The sequence below is a fragment of the Salvelinus namaycush genome, chromosome 9 (genome assembly GCF_016432855.1).
Source record: "Salvelinus namaycush isolate Seneca chromosome 9, SaNama_1.0, whole genome shotgun sequence".
Taxonomy (NCBI): Eukaryota; Metazoa; Chordata; class Actinopteri; order Salmoniformes; family Salmonidae; genus Salvelinus; species Salvelinus namaycush.
Genome location: NC_052315.1, coordinates 50,843,651 through 50,861,728, shown reverse-complemented (window position 1 = coordinate 50,861,728; position 18,078 = coordinate 50,843,651). Strand labels below are relative to the sequence as shown.

The 18,078-nt window shown below is 43.3% G+C and overlaps 1 protein-coding gene across 1 annotated transcript in view; it reads right to left on the bottom strand.

Annotated features, from left to right (window-relative positions):
* The window catches only part of shank2b (SH3 and multiple ankyrin repeat domains 2b), a 143,007-nt gene that overhangs the window by 86,823 nt on the left and 38,106 nt on the right, over positions 1 to 18,078 (bottom strand). The window contains exons 9-10 of the mRNA XM_039000668.1: positions 17,626 to 17,692; positions 6,293 to 6,608 (exon numbers count right to left, since the gene is read on the bottom strand). Coding sequence (XP_038856596.1) covers positions 6,293 to 6,608; positions 17,626 to 17,692 — 383 coding nt within the window. The remainder of the gene's footprint in view (positions 1 to 6,292; positions 6,609 to 17,625; positions 17,693 to 18,078) is intronic.

Below are 18,078 nucleotides of genomic sequence, written 5' to 3'. Positions count from 1 at the left end.
TGGTCACATACAGGGATTTTATTAAATGGAGCACAGTCTTTTGGTATAAAGCACACTTTAGCAGTGCCCCCTTTAAACATTATACTGTGTGGGGATATTCGGGGAACAGGATAGGGAAGAGAAAAAAGTGCAAGGTACATATTTTCACATAACAGTGACATTATATGGGTATGTATTTAGTAGGGCTCTATAACCGTGTAATTGCCGATTATGGATGAAGACCGTCATGAGCGTTTGAATAATAATATTATTTTTAAAAAAAATGTATCATCAACTTAATTTTAAAGTTGAAAAACTTTACCCGAAAGCAGCAAAGTAAAAGTAAGCTTGGTTTACATATAACAGCCGGTATAAGGAGAGACAAGAGGTGGAAAAAATATAATTGTGTGTGGAAAGAACAGCTGACTGAAGACGGGAAGCCCGGGCATTCAAAAGGATATCATGTGTGGTTGAGTCCAGTCAGGAGGGGAGGAGAGGATAATGTTTCTGTATTTATTTATTTTGTATATTTTATAACGGTGACCAATAATTGTCAACAAAATTCCATGATCGTCACATCCCTAGTATTTAGTGAACTCTACTCTACTCAATGAGCAGCACATCATAGTAGCTGAGGAAATTCACTGACAGGAATGAAAGGTTGTACAATGGCCCCCTCTGTTGGACTGCGGTAAAACTGGTGGCATACAATATGAGATCATAGCTGGAACCGGCTCATTAGCCACACTAATGAAAGGAATATCATCAAATCTGTGTTGATCATCAATTTGATGTTGATATATTCCATTCCCCACTCAAAAGTCTGACATTCGATAGCATGGAGAAGTGAAATATGTCGCAATTGAGAGACATTACTATTTTTTTTACCAATACTGCCTAAATCTTTTCAAATCTCAGAACACCAGTACAATTTATCAAATGATTGGATAGTGCTTGGACAGTATAATTGCTATGATGGTCCAGTCGTATATGTTAACAATCCCTGGGACATAGCTTTATAGTGAAGCCTGAGGCAGGAACGAGGCTCTCCTCTGTTGAATACGAATGCTCCTACTAGCTAATTAAAGCAGCGAACTCTCTCTGTCCATTCGGTTGTTTGGAGTTGCTGTACAGTGTCTGGGTCCCTCCACAGGGGCCCTATTACCACTCCTATCCCAGCCTGTGGTCCAGACCTACTCTCCACACACATCATCTATTCTACAACACAATGAGGAGAACAGGGAAACCAATCAGAACTATTATCCACAAAGCTCTTGGCCTTCGCCTGCTTTGTAGAGAGAAATGACACAGGGGAAGAGGACGTAGATGGAAACATTACAATGTCTTCTGCAATACAGTATGAAGTTAAGGGCCCCAAATTGAGATTCTCTTGTGCATTCGGCACAAGAGCCTTGTACAGCAAAGCTAATTTGCATAGAAAATACTTTGTGGACTTTGTTTCGACTTAAAACGGGTAAACATTTGTCATCCGTCAATGTCACTGATACGAACACAGTGTAATTCAGCAAGATCTACACCGAAAATGACAACACATTTTGCGGCGCCACAGATGACATGCTGTACTCATGGAGATGATGCGCCATAAACGTCTGACAACCAAGGCAGCAGCAGAGCAGTGATATCCCGGTATGTTCACTTCCTGTGCTCGGCCTGAGGGATGAGAGCCCGCCCGCCTCGCTGCTCCACCTGCTAGCCCAGGTACACAGCATGACTGACACACACACACGCACACGCATGCATGCACGCACACACACACACGCACACACACGCACACACACGCACGCACACGCACGCACACACACACACACACACACACACACACACACGCACACACATACATGCACACACGCGCGCGGCGATAGAGGCCAGCAGAGCGGCAGAGAGAGAGAAAGTGGGCCAGAGGAGAATTCCAGCTGTACATGCCCTCAGTGGCTGGTGCTTCATTAAGACTCTATAGAGACTCTGTCAAAGTCACAACCAAAGGCATCCCTCATGCTAACTACCTAGTTTAGCATCACTGTAGGTACCTAATATAGCATAGCCTCCTCCGCTTAACTGTAGATAGGGACTATACCTTGTAATATCCAATGTACCCGACTGCGTGAACGTAAATGGTTTAATCAAGCATCCGACCAAATTTCCACAGACCAAATTAACCGAGATTAGATAGCATACCACGTGAATCACTATTTCTGTCTAAGTCACAGCCAAAGGCATCCCTCATGCCAACTGGATAGGCTAGCAGAGCATAGCCTCCTATCCTTCACACTCTTAGAAAAAAGGGTTCCAAAAGGGGTTTTCAGCTGTCCCCATAGGAACAGCTTTTTAGGTTCCAGGTAGAACCCTTTTGGGTTCCATGTAGAAACCTCTGCGGAAAGGGTTCTACATGGAACCCAAAAAGGTTTTACCTTGGAGCTAAAAAGAGTCAAAGGCTTTTCCTATGGGGACAGCCGAAGAACCCTTTCAGGTTCTAGATTGTGTAAGGGAAAACTGAAGCAGTGTAAGGAAAAACATGACATATTTACAATGACGGCCTACCGGGGGAACAGTGGGTTAACTGCCTTGCTCGGGGGCAGAAGTACAGATTTTTACCTTGTCAGCTCGGGGATTCGATCCAGCAACCTTCCGGTTACTAGCCCAACGCTCTAACTTCTAGGCTACCTGCCACCCCATAAAGCATGATAGGGTCTCACCAACAATACCGACATTCACGTTACATAACACTTTTTGTGTAACTACAGCAACACAATTTGAGATATTATTTGACTTAGTACAGATGCTACACACTTTATAGCCTATAAATGCATAGGCCTAATGTCACTGCCATTCATTCACTGGTAGGTCGAAATCATAAAAACGTGATCTTTGTAAATCACAACAGTCAAACCAATGTTGACCTTTTAATCATGACTTGTGTGTGTGTGTGTGTGCGTGCGTGTGTGTGTGTGTGTGTGTGTGTGTGCGTGTGTGTGTGTGTGTGTGTGTGTGTGTGTGTGTGTGTGTGTGTGTGTGTGTGTGTGTGTGTGTGTGTGTGTGTGTGTGGAGATGGCAGACCACCGTGACTGACAGCAGCTCACTGCCTGTTAAACAGTCAAGCTGTCACATCAGATCCTCCAGATGCTATCGTGGCTCTACACACACTACTGTGTCGAGCCGAGCCAAGCAGTCTTGAGCTGGCTTGGTCACACATCCACCATAGTTGCTGTAAATGTGCTGGAGCCAGCACAGTTTGGTTGGGGTCGACACAATAGTGTGAAAAATTGCAATAGTGGGAAAAAAAGAGTGTCTGGGGGATCTGCTAGAATACTGGGCATCAAACTTAGCAGTGTGATGCAACCAAAACGGGAAAATGGCACCGGATTGCTGCATGATGGAAAGACTATGGAGATAAGGTTAGGCTAACAAACAGGTCTAGGTACTTTAGTGTCTACATAGCTATAGTGTCGTGTAGGGTTGTGGCGGTCATTAAATAGCAACGGGACACTCTTGCGTTGCCATATACCAAATAGGAAGCACACAAGGGTATTGTACTGTGCACGGACGGTATGAGACGTAAGAGAAACCTATGAACGGGATGAATAATAGATCAGAAAAAAACTGCAGACGGTGTAAATAACCCAGTGAGAGGTTTATAGGACACACAGCTACCAACTACCAGCTAGATAACCGCCCGTACAAACTACAAAAAGGCACGTCTTTGTTTACCACCAACCAACCATGGTTGATGACCTGTGTCCCAAATGGCACCATATTCCAATCCCTATATAGTCCACCACTTTTGACCACGGCCCATAGGGCTCTAGGGAATAGGGTGCTGTTTGGGGCACAGTCCTGGCTACCAGCTACCCGCCTCTACAAACTACAAAGAGCAAGTCCTTGTTTACCAGCAACCAACACTGGTTGGCGACATGCTCAAACCCACCCGTCTGTGTTCCAAATGGCATCCTATTCTATATTTATATATATACAGTATATATATAGTGCACTACTTTTGACCAGGGCCCATAGGGAATGGTCAAAAGTAGTGCACTATGTAGGGAATAGGGTGCCATTTGGGATGGAGCCGTGCACAAACCCACCCCTCATACCCTGAACCAAAGGCAGTGATTACATAAGGATGTTAAATTTGGAAGAGGCAGTCGTGGGCTGAGGTATTTATGCAAAACAAGAACAGGAAGAAAATAGGTCCTCCAACAGCAGCGTCAGCCAATGGTTGTGTCTGAATATTGTCACAATGTGTCTATTTCTGATCTACCGCTATGCTGAGGCAAAAACAGATGAGTGTTCATGTAACACTCACTGTCATGGTAAATAATTGCTTCTTTTAAGGTATCATGTCAGGATATATCAGCTTTTCAAGGGAACTATAACAGGCACCGAGTGGCTCAGTTAGTCGAGCATGGCACTTGCAACGCCAGGGTTGTGGGTCCAATTTCCACGGGGGACCAGTATGAAAAATATATGCACTCACTACTATAAATTGCTCTGGTTAAGATTGTTGGCGAAAATGACTAAATCAAAAACAGAAGGAATAGCCTATACGTGTGAGGTGTTTGTCATTGCTCTTTCTAGGCACAGTATGTAAACCAAGATAGAGCGTCTACTACACTACCAAGTACATCAAAAGCAATAATGTAGGTGAATTACCTAATAGAGTGAAAATAGCAGGCTTTAACCCTGAACAGTTATTTAGCACAAGTACTGTCTACGCCTTGGAACTAAATACAGGAAATAATGTATTTTATATTGGCCTCTGAATCATCTTTGTCCACACGGACAACAGTAACGTAATAGCAAACAGCAATTATCAGATCACATCCGAAATACACCAGGGCTGTTAGCGCTTTGCTTTGGTCCGCAGTTGGAGGATATTATCTAGCACACCGTGGAGTAAGCTAGTTAGCTGCTAAAACACATATGCACCATATGGCAGTAATGGCCATAGCAACCACTCCAGTAACTAGGGAGGAACTAACGGCGTCCCATTTTAACTGCTCTACTCCAGTAACGGTGCCAGTAATAATGTATTCATACACCAGTAAGCCTGCTGACCTGGCTGAGAGGAGGCCGAGTGAAGGCAATCACATTATGCATCCTGAACATGGGCTGAACACGGGTAAGTGGAGGGGAGGGGGAAAAAAAAGTACAATTTCCATAGGATCATTTATTATGTGACATCTGTCATTTTTAGATTCAATTTAGATGAATTTCCGTTTTCCTTTTATGTGAGCAGTGAGTAATTGGCATGGCCCACTTACTGAGCCTGCTCTGCTCTCCACAGACCCCCTGCTAGGTGAAGAGATTCACACACTCACACGCAAACACACATCGTCATTAACATGGACCAAAAATGGTCTCAACTCAAATCTGGTGGTACATCACGGTGACAATGACAGATGTGAAGTAGGCGGGTGGGGGGTATATGTGATAAGACCGTGATCCGGGGTATATCTGGGGTAGGGGGGTTGGAGTATAAAATGAAGTAAACCAACAGAAAGCAGTTTGCTGAAGTAGGACTGGGGTATTGTTCGTGAAGAGTAACAGTTCTCACGATTGGCATTTGGGAATCCATACACATAAACCACGTCGCAGTGGGACAGCTGTACTGCCAAGCCACTCCTCTGTTTGCCTGTAATTCCTCTCACCCTGTTCCCTGTAAAGCGTACTACTTTTGACCAGGGCCTCACTCATCCCAACAGAACAAACCCTTCCCTCCCCTGTCTGCAACAGAAACACCCACTCCAACCTTCATAAGAGTGACTGATTGGACCGACGGTGAAGCACATCTAGAATCTCCACTTCCCAAGATGCAGTGAACACCAGGGACTGTTTTTGGGCCAACGTCCACACACATCCATGAGCAAACATCCACACTCTCATGAGAGAGACTGATCAGACCTGCAGTGAGTGTCACACATCTAGAATCTCTATTCCCCATGCTGCCATGTGCACCAGGGACTCATTTGGGACAGATTTTCTGGGCCAAAATCCTTATTTGTAACTGCACTCTGTTTGTAGAGGTTCTGTAAACTACCAAGGGCACTAATTGGAAAGTCACACCCTATAGCTGTCGCACGCTAAAGTTGGTGACATGGTTTAACTAAAAGGAGGGCTAGTAAGCCTGGGCAGCCCCATAACAAATCAGGGCCCACCCATAAGAATTGAGAAATCAATATGGGCCGGGCTCCCCCCCCCCCTAAAAAAATCCACGATTTAACTTTGGGCACCTGCAAAATAAGTTTGGGATCCCTCAAGAGTCAATGTATAACTCAAACCCTGGTTGGTGACTGACCTGGGCTGTCGCTGAGGGGTCTGTCTCCGTGCTTCCTCCCCCAGGCGCCCAAGGGAAGGTGAGCGGGGAGGGCGGGGAGCCCCCTTCCCCATGGTCCTGACTGTTCCATTGGGGCTGGGCATCTGCTGCTGCTGGGGCCGACGGGGGGAGAGGCTACGCAGGGGAGAGTGGCTCGGGGACGGCAGGGGTGACCGGTTGTTCACGTTCAGGTTGTTGTCGCTGTTGGAGCGCAAGAGCGTCGGCCGTGGTGCAGCGAGGGTGCTCCGTGGGGCTTGCTTGCGCCGGGAAGGTTGGGCCGGCGCCTCTCGGAAAGGCACTAGAGGGAGGGAGGGAGGGAGGGAGGGAGGGAGGGAGGGAAAAATTAGACCAAATTTCATTATGGTAGAGTATTACGTCAGATTCTTCATTGTTCCTCTGAAACTCAAATAGAAGCAGGTCAGTAAGCAGAATACTCCACACACACACACACACGCACACACACACACACACACACACACACACACACACACACACACACACACACACACACACACACACACACACACACACACACACACACACACACACACACACACACACACACACACACACACACACACACACACACACACACACACTTCAACTTCAATTAACAACCTTGAGGCATTAAACATCTTGAGCCTCAATGAAGATGCAAGGAGAGCTCCAACCACGCTGGGCTCACAGCCTCAGAACAGGCTGCCTGGCTGGCTGTGGAGAGGCCTCTATTCCACTCCAGCTATAATAGGAGCCTTGGTGGAACTCCCCTGTGTTGGAAGCAGCGCACAGTGCACACAGCTGAAGCATGATTAATGATGATGTTTATTTCTCCGCTGCCTTCTAAACACCAAGGAGGAAGAGGAGGCTTATATGCAGCATCCACATGATTTAACCCTGCAAAGACAGGCCACTTAGTGAGAGAGAAGACACTGCTTTGCAAAACAGCCAAAATCACAGTCCACTGTCCAAGGAAAAGGGTCATCTATTTGAAACATTTCCAAAAGACGTCTTGCAAAAACAAGTCTATGCATTCCCCCTGAGGAAGATTCAAATCCTGATTGCACAATGTAAAGCAGTGCCAGTGAACGTCCAAAACTCTGTGAAAATATCCACCATAAAGTGTACGCCCGTGAGGCATAAAGAGAGGGGAAGGTAAAATAAGGGAAAGGTAAAATGCCCAACCCACCACTACCTGAACAAGACAGATCCCACACCCTTTTCACCTCTCTCCCAATAATGGTGACATCTGAATGACCTATCATCAACGGAAGAGGCAAAGCAAATAAAGTTATGGGGATATGCTTGGATCTGCTTAATAAAGTGGCACATCCTAACAAATGCGTTCTCTGTGTGTCTGTGTGACCGTTCAACATAACTCCATCTCTTCTGCAAAAACCGTCAGATTAGATTTACAATTCAGCTGTCGCAAAAAGTCAGTTCACTTGGTAGAGTCAGATATTGTGAGCTGTTGACGTTGATCATCATTCGTCAAATCAACCTACAGCACCAACAACCTAGGCTGCGCTCCACAGTATATCCTGTAAACAGACATAACATTCCCAGGCTGTGTTCTTTGAAAAACCCCGTGGGCCAAAATAGTTAATATCCTCTTGAGACTTCTTGAAGCCGTTATGAAAGCAGCCATCAGTATTTATATTAGCAAAACAAGTTACACAACGGTAACTATTAGGGATTCAACAATTGCCTTCGTTAATGAACAGTTGCTATTAAACTACATGCGGATTTTTGTTAAGCTAGAACTACCATATCAATTAAAAGGCATACCACACTGTACAGTATAGAATTCATTCTCTCAGCTTCTGTATGCCACACAAACTTTCAGTCCCCACTCAAAACATTGAAAGCCATCAAAATCCTCCAAATCAACTACAAACAGCTTACCTTCTTTCTTCAAGGCATTCAGAAAAGACTTCATTTTCCCTCTTTTCCTTATTGCTTAATTATTCATGGAGAAAGAGTGAATATGTGGAGAAAGAGTGAATATGAAATGTATCCAAGTTTTGTAGCGTGAAAAAGCAGCAGCGATTAGTTCCAGTGGTATAGCGAGTCACAATGGGAGGGAGAGAGATTGACTGGGCAGGGAGGAAGGCAGAGACGGAGCCAGGCAGGCAGGCACACTGGTGACAGAGAGAGCCCACCCCACATGATTCCGCTTGTCACTGACTATGAGGATGGGTGCACAATGCACCAGCTCCACACATATCCCTTTCCCCCTCTCTCTCACACATAGACACTCTCTCTTGCTCGCTCTCTCTCACAGACACACTCTCTCTCTCTCTCTCACACACAAACAGACACAATCTCGCTCTCTCTCACACACACAGACACAATCTCACTGTCTCTCTGTCTCTCTCTCTCTGACACACACTCACTCTCTCCTCTCTCTGACACACACTCACTCTCTCTCACAGACACACACTCACTCTCTCTCACAGACACACACTCACTCTCTCTCTCACAGACACACACTCACTCTCACAGACGCACACTCACTTTCTCTCACAGACACACACTCACTTTCTCACAGACACACTCTCGCTCTCTCTCACAGACACACACTTCTCTCTCACAGACACACTCTCGCTCTCTCTCACAGCTTCACCCAGGTTCACAGCACATAGACAACCAGCACAGGATATCAGGCTTGACTTGAAGCAGCAAGAATTTGTCCATTATGATAATCATCACGGATGGGGAGAATTCAACTAAACCACATCAACTATGATTATTATCATTAGCACTGCCAGCTGTATTAACTAGAGTAAGTTCTGCATTGACTAAAACTACTTCAATAACAAGTTAATGATATTGCCATAGATGACAGGACAGGCACATTTTCAATATGTGACTGTCAAACATGGTGAAGAGATGCATCGCTCGCAATCCCATAGCACCCAAATGAGACATGCAATGTTCAGTGGGAGATGGGATTTTAACCCTTGCTTTCGCGGGAACAGCTGTATCGGAAACAAACCCTTTGTGTTGCTAGGCAACCTTAGCGAGGAAGTCTAAATTTGTCACTTGCAAGTTGCTTGTTGGTTGTGAAATGATCTGACTCCTTATGTATATTATGGTGTGTTTCCACAGCCCTTGCAACCAATCATTGACAGTACAAGACACATTCTAAATCCAATGGGAATGTGATGGAAATTAAGAAATGTTCTGATATTATAAAATGTTATAATGTCAGACTCAGCACCTCTTCAGAATACCTTTGGGACTTTCATTGGGGAAACAACATAATGAATTCAGAGCCTGGCATTTGGAAATACTCCTACCATAAATATTGCTCAAAATGTATCTCAAACCATTGGTGTGGTCATTGGTTGCCTAGCTAAATAAATGTATAGGAATCAGTCCATTTAATGCAACATTTTCACTTACTCTGATGGTTTAGAAAATGATAATGATGGCTCTATACTAGATCCCGTGCCGGAAAATGTGCTGTCTATGACGAATTTCAAAGCATTATGACTTCAAACCAGCTTAAAATCTAACATCTAAACGACTGTAGGCTACAGGGGAACTGTTGATAGGGGAATCCCTATGGATCACCTCTTTGCTTCTCCGGTATACAGATTGATAGATACAGCGCCTCGCAAAAGTGTTCACCCCCTTGGCGTTATTCCCATTTTGTTGCATTACAACCTGTAATTTAAATAGATTTTTATTTGGATTTCATGTAATGGACATTCACAAAATAGTACAAATTGGTGAAGTGAAATAAAAAAATTTTTTAAATAAAAGTGGTGTGTGCATACAGTTGAAGTCAGAAGTTTACATACACTTAGGTTGAAGTGATTAAAACTTGTTTTTCAACCACTCCACAAATTTCTTGTTAAACTATAGTTTTGGTAAGTCGGTTAGGACATCTACTTTGTGCATGAAACAAGCCATTTTTCCAACAAATGTTTACAGACAGATTATTTCACTGTATCACAATTCCAGTGGGTCAAAAGTTTACATACACTAAGTTGACCGTCCCTTTAAACAGCTTGGAAAATTCCAGAAAATTATGTCATGGCTTTAGAAGCTTCTGATAGCTTCTGACATTATTTGTGTCAATTGGAGGTGTACCTGTGGATGTATTTCAAGGCCTACCTTCAAACTCAGTGCCTCTTTGCTTGACATCATGGGGAAATCCAAAAGAAATAAGCCAAGACCTCCACAAGTCTGGTTCATCCTTGGGAGCAATTTCCAAACGCCTGAAGGTACCACATTCATCTGTACAAACAATAGTACGCAAATATAAACACCATGGGACCACGCAGCCGTCATCCCGCTCAGGAAGGAGACGCCTTCTGTCTCCTAGAGATGAACGTACTTTGGTGCGAAAAGTGCAAATCAATCCCAGAACAACAGCAAAGGACCTTGTGAAGATGTAGGAGGAAACAGGTACAAAAGTATCTTTTTCCACAGTAAAACGAGTCCTATATCGACATAACCTGAAAGGCAGCTCAGCAAAGAAGAAGCCACTGCTCCAAAACCACCATAAAAGATCATACTTTCTGGAGAAATGTCCTCTGGTCTGATGAAACAAAAATAGAACTGTTTGGCCATAATGACCATCGTTATGTTAGGAGGAAAAAAGGGGGAGGCTTGCAAGCCGAAGAACACCATCCCAACCATGAAGCACGGGGGTGGCAGCATCATGTTGTGGGGGTGCTTTGCTGCAGGAGGGACTGGTGCACTTCACAAAATAGATGGCATCATGTGGCAGAAAAATTATGTGGATATATTAAAGCAACATCTTAAGACAGTTAAAGCTTGGTCACAAATGGGTCTTCCAAATGGACAATGACCCCAAGCATACTTCCAAAGTTGTGGCAAAATGACTTAAGGACAACAAAGTCAAGGTATTGGAGTGGCCATCACAAAGCCCTGACCTCAATCCTATAGAAAATGTGTGGGCAGAACTGAAAAAGCGTGTGCGAGCAAGGAGGCCTACAAACCTGACTCAGTCAGGAGGAATGGGCCAAAATTCACCCAACTTATTGTGGGAAGTGTCACGCCCTGACCGTAGAGATCTTTTTATGTCTCTATTTTGGTTTGGTCAGGGTGTGATTTGGGTGGGCATTCTATGTTAATTTTCTATGTTTTGTATTTTTTGGTTTTGGCCGGGTGTGGTTCTCAATCAGAGGCAGCTGTCTATCGTTGTCTCTGATTGAGAACCATACTTAGGTAGCTTTTCCCCACCGCTGCTTTGTGGGTAGTTGTTTTCTGTTTTGTGTTTCTGCACCTGACAGAACTGTTTCGGTTTCGTTCGTTCTCTTTATTATTTTGTTATTTAGTGTTCAGTTTTATTAATAAATCATGAACACTTACCACGCTGCGCTTTCGTCCACTACTTCTTCATACGACGGCCGTTACAGGAAGCTTGTGGAAGGCTACTCAAAACGTTTGACCCAAGTAAAACAATTTAAAGGCAATGCTACCAAGTACTAATTGAGTGAATGTAAACTTCTGACCCACAGGGAATGTGATGAAAGAAATAAAAGCTGAAATAAATCATTCTCTCTACTAATATTCTGACATTTCACATTCTTAAAATAAAGTGGTGATCCTAACGGACCAAAGACAGGGAATGTTTTTGAGGATTAAAAGTCAGGAATTGTGAAAAACTGAGTTTAAATGTATTTTGCTAAGGTGTATGTAAACTTCCGACTTCAACTGTATGTATTCAACCCCTTTGCTATGAAGCCCCTAAATAAGATCTGGTGCAATCAATTACCTTCAGAAGTCACATAAGTAGTTAAATAAAGTCCACCTGTGTGCAAGCTACGTGTCACATGATCTGTCACATGATCTCAGTATATATACCCCTGTTCTGAAAGGCCCCAGAGTCTGCAACACCACTAAGCAAGGGGCCCACCAAGCAAGCGGCACTATGAAGACCAAGGCGCTCTCCAAACAGGTCAGGGACAAAGTTGTGGAGAAGTACAGATCAGGGTAGGTTGGGTTATAAAAAAATATCCGAAACTTTGAACATCCCACGGAGCACCATTAAATCCATTATTAAAAAATGGAAAGAATATCGCACGAGAACAAAGCTTCCAAGAGAGGGCCTCCCACCAAAACTCACGGACCAGGCAAGGGGGGCATTAGTCAGAGAGGCAACTAAGAGACCAAAGATAACCCTGAAGGAGCTGCAAAGCTCCACAGCGGTAATTGGAGTATCTGTCCATAGGACCACTTTAAGCCATACACTCCACAGAGCTGGGCTTTACGGAAGAGTGGCCAGAAAAAAATAAGCAAACATGTTTGGTGTTCGCCAAAATGCATGTGGGAGACTCCGCAAACATATGGAAGAAGGTACTCTGGTCAGGTGAGACTAAAATTGAGCCTTTTGGCCATCAAGGAAAACACTATGTCTGGCGCAAACCCAACACCTCTCATCACCCCGAGAACATCATCCCCACAGTGAAGCATGGTGGTGGCAGCATCATGCTGTGGGGATGTTTTTCATTGGCAGGGACTGGGAAACTGATCAGAATTGAAGGAATGATGGATGGCGCTAAATTCAGGGAAATTCTTGAGGGAAACCTGTTTCAGTCTTCCAGAGATTTGAGACTGGGACGGAGGTTCACCTTCCAGCAGGACAATGACCCTAAGCATACTGTTAAAGCAACACTCGAGTGGTTTAAGGGGAAACATTGAAATGTCTTGGAATGGCCTCATCAAAGCCCAGACCTCAATCCAATTGAAAATCTGTGGTATGACTTAAAGATTGCTGTACACCAGTGGAACCCATCCAACTTGAAGGAGCTGGAGCAGTTTTGCCTTGAAGAATGGGCAAAAATCCCAGTGGCTAGATGTGCCAAGCTTATAGAGACATACCCCAAGAGACTTGCAGCTGTAATTGCTGCAAAAGGTGGCTCTACAAAGTATTGACTTTGGGGGGATGAATAGTTATGCACACTCAAGTTATCAATTTTTTTTGTCTTGTTTCTTGTTTGTTTCTCAAAAAAAAATATTTTGCATCTTCAAAGTAGTAGGCATGTTGTATAAATCAAATGATACAAACACCCCAAAAATCCATTTTAATTCCAGGTTGTAAGGCAACAAAATAGGAAAAATGCCAAGGGGGATGAATACTTTCACAAGCCACTGTAGCAACCTGACAAGCACCAACCACTGCTCTCTTCTCCAAGGAATAATATTAACTCTCCAAAACCTGAACATTTGCATTAAAACATCAACCACTCAATCAATCAAACACAACACAAATTAATGAGCAGCTCGTGCTGGAATAGATCAATCGCAAAGAGTGTAAAATACTGAGGAACCATCTTGTTTGAGCATCACAAACCCTGAGTGATGGATCCATAGAGATAGGAAATGAGATCGAACACTTCTGGCATCGCATGAATCACCACATAGATCAGTGATACAGTAGATCATACGCAAGGCGGATAATTGTTCGCAGGACATTGATGTAAACAGCACTAGTGAGTTAAAATGTTTTAGGAAAACTAACCATCAATGCATAGATGTATACTATATAAAGAGGCTACCTCCCTACCCATGAGTCTCCCATCATCATCATCATCGAGGAACCGAAGATTCAGATCCCCTAAGCCTATTATCACATGGATCTGGGAACCATGGCAACCACTGGGTAGCTATATGTGACAATGATTTACATAGTTGACTGTTGAACAAGGCAGATACTATAGGTTTTCATGGGCACATGCCCCCTCAGATGTCAGTTTTTTAAATAAATTAATTACAAAAATTCATTTTTAAGCTGACGTTTTATCATTATTATTATTTTTTTTAAATGTGTCAGCTGTATTTTGCGGAGCGGGCACACTGACTGGAGCAAGCAAAGAGTACCCCGCCTATTCGCCCTTGTAAGTACTTCCTTCCAAGGTGCACCACGGAGCACAGACATGTTAGTCAGGACGCTAGATACTACCTACACACATGCACACGCACACACACACACACACACACACACACACACACACACACACACACACACACACACACACACACACACACACACACACACACACACACACACACACACACACACACTCTTCATATACGCTCCTGCTACTCTGTTTATTATATATCCTGATTACCTAGTCACCTTTACCCCTACGTACATGTACATATTACCTCAATTACCTCAACTACCTCGTACCCCTGCACATTCACTCGGTACCGGTACTCCTGGTATATAGCCTTTTTAATGTTATTGTATTGTGTTACTATTGTTTTTGTATTTTTTTGCTATTTTTTTTACTTTTAATTTGATCAAGCTATGTAGCATATTGATTCCTTCTTGATAAATACATCAAATGCAAATGTTTTGTTGTTTCTCTGTAATACTAGCCACCTATCAATTTTATGAAGTTGGCTTTAGCTAGCCAGCTAGATAGGTTCCAAAACCTCATAGCTAGCTACCAAGCCATTTCAAGCTATCAATCAAGTTAGAGTAAGTTGTCAAACTATTTTAGCTGGCATACCAACTGGCAAGGTTGCTAGACTAGAAAATACTAAAAATGCTTTAATTATTGTGTTACGATACTATATACTGGTTTGACAGTTGTACTAAAATCCTAAAAGGCATACAAGTTCTTACCCTTTCCTGCAGTCAAATGACCAAATCGCCCTCTATTGGCCTCTTGGGTGGAATGTTATTCATATTTTTCATTAGTTTATAATTAATAAACTTTTTATTTTATTCCAAAAATCCATTTTTTTCTATGCCAACTGATTTTGTTATATTTCAGTCTTCTGTGTTGTATATAAAGTGTACTATTGGGATGCAAACCTTTTATACATTTCAACTCTATATCTGACATGGTACAGGTGTCTTCTTTTTTTAAAGCTCATAACCATGTGTGTGAGGTGTATACTTTTGTTTAAGACTACAAAGAAACACTCTGTGTGACCCTGGTGTAGCCCACTGCAGTACTAGGTTAATAGAATCAATGTGCACTCCTCCCCCCCTCCATCGCCACATACCCCTGTCTGTAGGTATGCTGCTGTACTATATCGTACACAGTAGTTATAACATGTACTGAGGTCCACTGTTACGAAGACTTTTCAGTTAGACTGTCAGATCAGATAGGAGATGTTCAGCAATTTACAAAAGGAGGTTACAAAACATTAAGAAGCAATGACGGAATGGAAGACAGAGAGAGAGAAAAAAATACTCTTGGGAGGTTGAAAATGCATGACAAAATGAGTTACTGGATGTGTCAGTGCCTATTTGGAGAGGAAAAGACAGAAATGCTCCGGCAATTGCACAGTAAGATTGCTGGCAGTAGCATTATGTTGACAGCATGCCAGAAGGCCGAGGCGAGTTCATAATGTCAAAACCCTGGCCTTAGGACACAGGAAAGACCTGACTCCAGCAGTTACAAAGTGACAAGCAAAGAAAGATTAGAGAGAATCCCCATCACCAGCACCTTAGGGCACCTGGCAGCTTCATTAAATAGTACCCGCCAAACACCAGTCTCAACGTCAACAGTGAAGAGGCGACTCCGGAATGCTGGCCTTCTAGGCAGAGTTGCACAGAAAAAGCCATATCTCAGACTGGCTAATAAAAAGAAAAGATTAAGATGGGCAAAAGAACACAGACACTGGACAGAGGAACTCTGGCCAGCATCCAGGAGTTGCCTCTTCACTGTTGACATTGAGACTGGTGTTTTGCGGGCACTATTTAATGAAGCTGCCCGTTGAGGACTTGTGAGGTATCTGTTTCTCAAACTAGACACTCTAATGTACTTGTCCTCTTGCTCAGTTGTGCATCGGGACCTCCCACTCCTCTTTCTCTTCTGGTTAGAGACAGTTTGCGCTGTTCTGTGAAGGGAGTAGTACACAGCGTTGTACGAGATCTTCAGTTGCTTGGCAAATTCTCGCATGGAATAGACTTAATTTCTCAGAACAAGAATAGACTGACGAGTTCCAGAAGAAAGGTCTTTGTTTCTGGCCATTTTGAGCCTGTAATCGAACCCACAAATGCTGATGCTCCAGATACTCAACTAGTCTAAAGAACGCCCCTTTTTATTGTTTCTTTAATCAGAACAACAGTTTTCAGCTGTGCTAACATAATTGCAAAAGGGTTTTCTAATGATCAATTAGCCTTAAAATTATGAACTTGGATTAGCTAACACAACGCGGCATTGTAACACAGGAGTGACGGTTGCTGATAATGGGCCTCTGTACACCTATGGAGATATTCCATTAAAATTCAGCCGTTTCTAGCTACAATAGTCATTTATGACATTAACAATGTCTAAACTGTATTTCTGATCTATTTTATTTTATTTTAAAGGACAAAAAAAATGCTTTTCTTTCAAAAACACAGACATTTCTAAGTGACCCCAAACTTTTTAACGGTAGTGTACACTTAGAAAAAAGGGGTTCACAAAGGGTTCTTTGGCTGTCCCCGTAGGAGAACCCTTTTTGGTTGCAGGTAGAACTCGAGGTGGAAAGGGTTTTACATGGAACCAAAAAGGGTTCTACCTGGAACAAAAAGAGTTCTACCTGGAACCAAATTGGGTTCTTCAAAGGGTTCTCCTATGAGGACAGATGAAGAACCCTTTTAGACAGCACCTTTTTTCTAAGACTGTAGTGTGAGGATAAGAGAGGATGGATGTGCCCTTTGTGAACAATAGAGGGAGATTGTCCCATTCATATCACAGACAACCACTGGAACACTGTTCTTAGTTCTCAAAGGCATGCTGTCTTTTTAGAGGTATTCTATAGTGTACTACATACAGTACACATTATACAGTAAAGTAACCTATTAGAAAGAGTACACTTTATACATGTGTGTGTGTGTGTTTGTGTTCATACATGTGTTCATGCGCACATGCGTGTGTGTATGTGTGCATGCAGGATGTGTGTGACGCGTGTGTGTGTGTGTTCTCATCCCAGTCTCTCTACTCTATGTAGGTCAGCTCCACTGTGTACTGTGGCTATGTGTGGAAGTAGATGTGGGATTGGAGCAGAAAACTGACTGTCTATAGGTGAGAGAGGAACCACAGTGCAGGTCCATCAAACAGTAAACAGCAGGGCCCATTCAGAGAGGAAGATCTTTGGTCAACAACATACAGCATTTATAAAGAAGCACATGAAGTGGACATGACTTGAATCCCATTCAATACAACAGATTTGCTTGCAACCATTTCCTAGCCTGGTCAACCATACTGACCGCTGTGCTCAATGGTTTACCAGTCTCACCATTTCCTATATTAAAACAAGAACGTGTTTTCTTCTTCTCTTAAATAAACCCAGTTTAGACACACATATAAGTGTTTGGTTCAGTAACTTACCAATATCGGTCTCTTTGTGATTCTTGATTAATTCTGCCAATTCAAAGTTCCCCGCGATGATGGCCACCTGGAACAGAATGATAGATTTGTCTTTTGGCATTTATCATAGTGACATTTTTAAAGCAAGCAAAATGGCTGACCTATGGGATTCATAGTAGAAAATTCCTGACTACCTGCTCTGATGGCCTCCCACATGCGGCGCCTCAGTTATTTGCCAGAAAACAACTTAATACCCATTGTCGAAGGACTCACTTTTATGAAATGCAACCTGAAATTATTATAGCTACTAATAATAACACAATAAACAGCAGCCTGGTAAGAGTTGTACTGTAGTGGGTGGAGGACAGCCGAGCTACAGCCACAGTGGGTGAGTCAACACATATCCAGCCAGTAGACCCTGCCGGCTAAGGCCACCTTTCGCTAGTCTTACATAAGTCAGGTCAGTGGAGTAGG